At 36.8% G+C, this 8,438-nt stretch overlaps 1 protein-coding gene across 1 annotated transcript; it reads left to right on the forward strand.

Annotated features, from left to right (window-relative positions):
- Positions 1-1,301: 1,301 nt before the first annotated feature.
- Positions 1,302-8,221, forward strand: LOC132145153 (secretory carrier-associated membrane protein 3-like). Its single transcript, XM_059555934.1, has 9 exons — positions 1,302-1,730; positions 3,429-3,512; positions 3,764-3,871; positions 4,793-4,913; positions 5,500-5,628; positions 5,958-6,117; positions 7,273-7,374; positions 7,502-7,619; positions 8,048-8,221. Exons 1-9 carry the CDS (start codon positions 1,677-1,679, stop codon positions 8,195-8,197), a joined length of 1,026 nt encoding a protein of 341 aa, XP_059411917.1. The 5' UTR covers positions 1,302-1,676; the 3' UTR covers positions 8,198-8,221.
- Positions 8,222-8,438: the final 217 nt, after the last annotated feature.

Below are 8,438 nucleotides of genomic sequence, written 5' to 3' on the forward strand. Positions count from 1 at the left end.
TTTTCTCTTTGAACTGTACATTTAAAGTACAATTCCCGTTAGCCATCGCTCTGTCATGCTCACTGACTAATGTATTGCATTTGAACGTCACTGGAGGCTTGCACACCAAGATCAGATTATACAAATAATGGGATCCAGGAGCCACGCTGTTTCATAGTCAATTGGTGGAATCTCTAGTTTATTGGCATTCAATATGTGTGAATTTCATCCACATCTGGTCAAGACTAAAGTCAAAGTACTGAATTAATTGTTTGCGGAACACTTTATATCCTGGCACCAGGTGCAGAAATAACAGAGAAAGCAACCTGAACATTTGCAGTCTGAGGTCGAACCTTCAGTGACATAGAGTGAATTTGCACATCTAAGTTTTATGAAATGGCACGGAGAAGGATGATTTTGTGTGTGTTTGTCGGTGGCTTAGTGGTATATTTGTGTGTTGTGAGGCATCATATGACTGACTTTCAGCCCTCCTGTCACCCATGTGAACTCACATGACTAGAGAATTGCAAGCCTTCAGCCATCTTCCCGTTGTGACAACTTGCCCCGCTGGTCCTACCTATATTTTACAGAGGGAAATTACGTTGCTGCAACAGTGACGCCTAGTGGTTGAAAGAGGAACATAAACAGCATAATATTTTAAATTACATTTTAAATGAATATAGATAGATAGATATAGATAGATAGATAGATAGATAGATAGATAGATAGATAGATAGATAGATAGATAGATAGATAGATAGATAGATAGATAGATAGATAGATAGACAGACAGACAGACAGACAGAGATAGCCAGCCAGACAGACAGACAGACAGACAGACAGACAGACAGACAGGCAGAGAGTCAGATAGCCAGACAGACAGACAGACAGACAGACAGACAGACAGACAGATAGATAGATAGATTTTAGAAGAAAAACGCCTCATTGCTTTTCTCAGATGTGCGCTTTTTTCACAAATAGTCTCTCTCATCATGTGATATAATAGCGCTTCCTTATTGGCTCTTCCTCGTCATGTGGCGCAACTTTTTCCTCAACGCGTCAATTCTTCTGTTGCCATGTCCACTAAATGTAAGTAATATAGCTTTCTGTGATTCGCTTACAATTTAACGACTAGTTTATTTCTAGCTGCAATTTAACTATTTAATTATATTTTTGTAAATGAGATTGATTTTCGAAAATACGTTATTTTGCTGTTTACTCGTCCGAAAAGAAAAACAGAATAGCCCGTTTAAATTTGTTTTAAAATTAAAATACTTGTTTTTTTTGTGCAACCTGGCAACACTCTTGTCATGTGATATGAACACATTTCCTGTAAACTAACACTACACGGCGCTGTCAGAGTAAAACTGAAACAAAATCGTGTCGCTCGTAGGATATAACAAAGGAAAATAAATAAATAATTTAAAAAGCCAAAGAAGAAGACCATAAACCACTGCTATATAAGGACAGAACTTGCTGTTGACTTGAAACGGACCCGTGGCGTGTCGTTGTAATGTTGGTTGGTTAGCTAGTTAGTGTTAACCGGTCGCTGTGTGATTTGTTTGTTTTAAATTGACTATTACAATCCTGTAATTATCCGCTACACAACACTGTTCTGGTGTTTACCTGGTCATCGCGGTTGACTTGAACCTCTTTTTACATCTTGGCGAGATCTAATTTGCCAAACCAGTACCAAAATGTCAAAATACACCACTTTTGCTGAGGCAGCTGATGATCATAATCCATTTCAGGTAATAAACTGTACTAGTTTTTGTAATTGTACACCACATCTGTTTGAGTTGTTTTTATTGGTGGTCTTATGTGTGTAGTGCTGTAACTTACCTCTTGTGATGCTGTCACAGGACTTGACTGTCATCAAAGGCCAGGCCAATCATATTAAGTTCCTTGACTGTGGTTTTTGTATGAATGACATTCTGGTTCGTATTTGAACAGCTAATTGTTGATCACTTAAGTATCGCTAAATAAAATATATTAGCTAATGGAGTTAGGTAAATGATTATATGACACGGTATGCATAAATAGACTGACTGTCAGTTTGGACACACCTGCTTATTGCTATATATATATATATATCATTTTTATATAGAAGTCTGTACATAAGTGCAGTTTATATTTTTCTTTCAATCTAAATTGGAGCGTTAGGTCAGGAGGTTTTTAAAGGGGTGGTTCGTTGCGATTTCACTTTTTTCACGTTTGTAATGTTGCTGTTTGAGTGTAAACAATATCTGCAAAGTTGCAACACTGAACGTTCAATGCAAACGGAGATATGTCTTTTAAAATTGTGGTAGTTTTATGCCTACAAAAATGGCTGGTAAGGGACTACAACGAGCTTCTTCCCAGGTCCGTTATGTCACGAACCCAGATAAACCCCGCCCCAAGGAATACACAACAAAAAGGGGACAAGGCCATGTTGTGCTGCTTTAGAGAAGAGGAAGAGAAAACTAGGGGTGCACGTAAAAATCTGTGCATATATGAATCGCGATTCTGTCTTCTAACGACTCTCTCTCTCTCTCATTCAGATCGTTAGATCAGCTCTGACAAACTTCCATTTATACAGTTATTTTCACAAAGCAATAATAGCCGTTATATATGGAAATGCGTATGGTTGCTGTGATGTATTGTATCAAAGCTATAATCAGAATAAAGTTGTATATTAAAATCTAAAATAAGCAGTAGCATTTGCAAACAACAGTGTATCTAAAAGTATGAGACAACAACAAACAAACAAACAAACCATCAAGATGCTTGCACAGGTTCTGCGCAATCCTCATCATTAATATTATCTGCTTATCAATCGGGCTCAAACTGATAAGCAATATAGAGGACATCATTGTTTACAATACAACCGGAGCACATTTTGAGCTTGAGAGGGGCGGGATGTACAGATGCGCTCGAGACGGTTTAGCCAATCACACACTGAGCCAGTTGACCAATCAAAGCCCATCACGTATTTCTGAGGAAGGGGCTTCATAATAACTGGAAACAAATCGGGACGTGGAATAAAGGTAAATTATGTGAAAAGTAATGCGTTTTTTAAAAAAAATGAAGCATGAACACATGTTAGACTGCACCCCATAAACACAATCAAGAGTAGAAAAAACCCAGTAAACCACCCCTTCAAGATCATGTGAAACATAAATTCACTCATGTGTCTAACGTTTGAGTGGTACTCTATTATTGGTTTTTATTTTGATTAGTTACTTGCAGTTTATTGGATGAATTATCTTATTGTGTTGTGAAGGTTTGTTCCTCTATAGCAGATAAGGTTTCTGCCTCAGAAACAATGATATTAGCTTACGATTATACATTTAAAGTGCCAGTTCCTAGGCGACCTGGAGCTTTTTTGTTTTGTTTGGCATCAGTCCAGATATGTAATTATTATCTATCACCAGTTATAAATGAACTGAAATGTTTTCCTGTGTTTGCAGGATCCATCAGTGACTCAGCACAGCAGCAACACTGGCTATGCCACGCTGGACCTCTACAACCCATTTGACAACAACACAACAGCGGTAAATATGTCCTTCCTGACACTTATCAGTCTTTACATGCTTAACACATGATGGGAGTGCAATGAATTATAAACTCTATTTCATGTCAACTTCAGCTGCCTCTGCTCTGCAAGAGAAAATTCTAAATGAGAAACTTTCATTATTGTGTTTTGTCATCCCAATCCTACATCATTATGATGGCTTCTTTTTGCTTAATTAGATTTGTATTAAGCTGATGTTATTTGTTTTGCTCTTTGTGTTGGGTAATGAAGCCTCCACCTCCATATGAAGCCACATCTCCTGCTGCACCTCCTGCCCAGACGCCTCCCAGCAGGACCACACCAACCGAGCCCAGGAATTATGGATCCTATGGGACACAGGTGCTGTTTAGAGTAACTAAATGAGACATATTTGTTCACACATGGCCATTGCACTGAATTGTTACATCTGGTAGTTTGTTACAATTTTTACTGCAACAATTACAGCACACAGTTGCATTATGGTTATATAATTAATAATCTTATAATTGTTTAGTTCTGTGTTTGGACCGCTTTCAGATTTTTACTGATTTGTATGAATGATCTTAAGGCCACTGACTGATGTTTATTATTTTATTTATGGGAAAAGCTAAATGATAACAATAAAATAAAGAAAAAATTCGTTCAGAAGTTTGGGATCAGAAATGTATACTTTTGTTCAGCAAGGATGCATTAAATTGGTCATTTATAATATCACAAAAGATTTCTATTTCAGATGAATGCTTTTATAGAATTATAGAATCCAGAATTTTTTAAATCACAGTTTCAACCAAAAATATTCAGTAGTAAAAACAGTTGCACCAACATTGATAATAATAAGAAATGTTTGCAGCAAGTCAGCATTTTACAGTTTCTTAAGGATCATGTGACACTGAAGACTGGAGTGATGATGCTGAAATTTCAGCTTTGCATTACAGGAATAAATTGCATTTTAAATATATATTGAAATATAAAACACTTATCTTTAATTGCAGTAATGTTTGATAATAGAGCTGTTTTACTGTATTTTTTGATCAAATAAATGCAGACTGGGTGACCCCACATTTTTGAACGATGGCATATTTTCTAATTAATTAATAAACGAAAATTAAACACACCTGAATTTCAGCTATAGTTTTGCTTCCTGTTGAGTTGCAAACATTTAACCGTAAATATATCTCATCAATTTAATACTGTGCTGAGATGCTCATTAATGTGGTAGTAATAGAAAACAGTTATGCATTTCATTATTGTTAACTGCCTCTCTCTCTGTGTCTGTTGCAGTCTGCAGTAAATGCCACCACAGCAGATCTTTTGAGGAAGCAGGAGGAACTAGAAAGAAAAGCAAAAGAGCTGGAGAGAAGAGAGAGAGAGCTGAATGCAAATTCACTTGGGTCTGGAGCCAGTGAGTGTAGCAATATCATGATTTCTGTGTTTATCAGGGGAATTAAATGTAAATGAAACTTCTTGAACCCAGAGTTATCTTCAGTTTTACTGCTGGCATTACATGCATTACATGGCAGTTTGCAATTAGTATTTCCATTCAAATGCTGTTTAATACAATTTTAATGTTAAAGCAACTCATAAACACTCATAAACAATTAGATACCACATAGAAATGACCTGGCAACCATTCATAACATTATCTTGCCGGGTGTTACATGTGCAACCACCACTCACATTTTCTGAAAATTTCTCATTTTTAAGAATGAGAGCATTAAACAAGTGTATTTTAAGCACTGATGTGATTATTTAGATGGACTAATGTTGGTCAGGCTTACAATGAGTGTAGAGATGGATGAGATCTGAATGAGTAATGAGGGGACAAAGAAATGGCATGGTTAAAAAGATGACAGTGATGGATGGATGGTATTTTCAAAGGAGTAAGATTTAGACCTTGGTTGAAATGAACAAGACATTAATGGAGTGATGCAAGCAGACGTGATTGATGAATGGGGAAATGAATCTCTTTCTGTGTCCTTCTCCATCAGCTCGTCAGAATAATTGGCCCCCATTGCCCTCCTTCTGCCCGGTGGGACCGTGCTTCTATCAGGACATTAATGTGGAGATTAGCCAAAACTTCCAGCGCACTGTCACCACTATGTACTACTACTGGATGTGTAAGTTTAGTATGTCTTTTGCAGTGTTTGGAAGGTTCTGTTTTGGTATCTGTCCTCCATCATTTTTAGTAAATACTTCAATTGTAACTTTATTGTGTGCTTTCTTCAGTTAAACTCATGACCAAATTTAATTTTTTGGTTGATCTTTTGCTTTAGTTTGAGCAGTTTTGTGTATAGTTCAATCATGTTATGTATGATATATCAGCAGTTGCTCTCTAGTATAGGCATATTGATCAGTCACTACTTCAGTAAATTACTTAGATTGTAGTTTTCCTTTGTACTTCTCTTTCTCTCTCTTTTTACCCACTTCTCTCATCTTTTTTTCTTAGTCACAGCATGCACTTTGCTCTTTAATCTCATCTCCTGTTTGGCTATGTTCTGTGTGGATCCCAATAATGGAGTTGGTTTCGGCCTTGCCATACTCTGGTTTCTCCTCTTCACCCCCTGCTCCTTTGTTTGTTGGTACAGGCCTGTGTACAAAGCCTTCAGGTATGTACCACCGTGGTCTGTTGTGAGGGTGGGACACCTAACTTGTGTACATTTGTTTTTCAGCTGTAGCAAACCCATTTCAGTACTATTCAGATATTAAGTGCATTTTAAGGAATATTCACCCAAAATTGAAAATGTTCTGAAAGTTTACTCAGCCTCAGGCCATCCAAAAAGTAGAAGAATTGTTCTTCATCTAAACAGATTTTGGGAACTTTAGCAGTATTTCACTTGGTCATCAATGGCACCTCTGCAGTGAATGGGTGCCGTCAGAATAAGAGGTGATGAAAGCATCACAGTAACATCACAAGTTATCCACATGACTCCAGTCCATTAATTAATGTCTTGTGAAGCAAAAAGCTGAATGCTGTAATAAACAAATCCATCATTAAGATGTCTTTAACTGCTTAACCATTGCTTCCAGCTAAAATACTGGAAAGTCGTCTATGCATAATATTGCTTTCTTCAGTAAAAAGTCAAGTCATCTTGTCTGAATCAAATCAAACAAATCAAGCATCGAAATTAACATTTATGATAATGTTGATGGATTTTGATGTGGCAACGGGGGATTCAAGATTTAAAGCTTTAAACTTCAAAGTTTAAGGTTACAACTCTTAATGAAGGATTTGTATTTTAACAAGATGATAATTGATGGACTGGAGCCATGTGGATTACTTGTGGATTATGGTTATGTTTTTATCAGCTGTTTAGACTCTCATTCTGACGGCACCCATTCACTGCAGAGGATCCATTGGTGGGAAAGCGATTTAATGCTGAATTTTCTGTTGGATGGCCTGAGGATGTGTACATTGAATTAATCATTATTAATATATTTATTAACTGAACTATTACTTTAAGGGCATTAAATATAATTATTTCTGCTTCTTACTGAAGAAACTCATATTATAGTATTTACCATTGGCATAAAACTAGTTCTGCAGGTAGAGTGATATCTCAAATTTGGCAGAATCAGATTTCAGAATGTTTTTTTTTTATTATTATATGCTTGATGACAAAAAAATGGAAAATAATCATGAAAATGTGTAATAGTTATACCATTATATGCAATTTTCTTTTTTCAGCGATTAGACTTCATATGTCAGCCAAATGTTTCCAAAAATAATGGACTTGTCATTGTGCGCTTCCGTTTCACAATAGGAGTGACAGTTCCTTCAACTTCTTTGCATTTTTCTTTGTCTTCTTCGCCCAAGTGGTGCTTTATATTATGATGACTATCGGTATCCCTGGCTGGGGCTTCAGGTGAGTGTGATAAAACAGACAGATTTGTACAAATTTGGTTACTAACCTGTTTATTGTTATTTAGTGTCATTCCATTCTTACAAATTTGGCCACTGGCTTCTTACTTTCGCTCTCATTTGTGTCACAGTGGCTGGATCGTGAGTTTAGCCGCTCTTAGCAAGAACAAGGCAGTGGGTGCGATCATGATTATAAATGCTGTGCTCTTCACTGCTCAGGCGGCTATGGGAGTGGTGTTGCTCAAGAGGGTAAATCACATTATCAATAACAGCATTCACTGGCAGTCACATTAGGGATATTATCTTAAGTACAAGTTGAAAACCCATACCAAATGTTTATCTTCATCCTATTTTGAAACTGTGTCTTCCTTTTCTGTGGATTTTTCCACTGATTCTCTAGGGTTTGACTGCACTTAATTAGTCAAAAGTGACAAAGTTTGATGGTTTCCACAAAAACTGTTTTTAACATTGATAATAAGAAATCAATCAATACCAAATAAGCAGATTGGAAAGATTACAAGGAAAATAATTATTTGAAATTGTAATAACTTTCCCCAAATGACTGTTTTTACTACAAAAAAAGACTTTTGAACAATACTGTAAATCATGATACTTCATTAATTATATTGATCTGTTGATTTATTTATTTTTATTTTTTTTGCATCTTCTCCCATCAGGTTCATTCTATGTACAGGAAGACCGGAGCAAGCTTTCAGAAGGCCCAGGCTGAGTTAACTACCAGTGTGCTTTCCAATCAGGCAGTGCGCCAGGCAGCCACCGATGCCACTGTTTCTGCCGCACAAGGCGCCTTCACCGCACCCCGGTAGAGAGACCTGAATGAAAGAAAAGAACACAGCCTGGAGACAAAGTGACTTATTCTAGCACTGTCCGAGTTGGAAACCAAAGCACTTACCCTAGACTCCTCTAGCATGCATGTCAAGATACACAAACTCATATCGAATATAAAACAGTGAATTTCTTTTTGTATTTGTTGGTCTTGCTGAGTATTAGGCCATTAGTTCAGACATGCAAAAAGGATCTAGGTGTTGGTTGATTTCAAATTATGGC

This window comes from Carassius carassius, chromosome 8 (assembly GCF_963082965.1).
Source record: "Carassius carassius chromosome 8, fCarCar2.1, whole genome shotgun sequence".
Taxonomy (NCBI): Eukaryota; Metazoa; Chordata; class Actinopteri; order Cypriniformes; family Cyprinidae; genus Carassius; species Carassius carassius.

Coding starts and splice junctions, on each gene's coding strand:
- LOC132145153 (XM_059555934.1), top strand. CDS start 1,677: ATGTCAAAATACACCACTTTTGCTGAGGCAGCTGATGATCATAATCCA. Junction 3,513..3,763: donor TTGACAACAACACAACAGCG/GTAAATATGTCC, acceptor TGGGTAATGAAG/CCTCCACCTCCATATGAAGC. Junction 7,375..7,501: donor ATCCCTGGCTGGGGCTTCAG/GTGAGTGTGATA, acceptor TTTGTGTCACAG/TGGCTGGATCGTGAGTTTAG.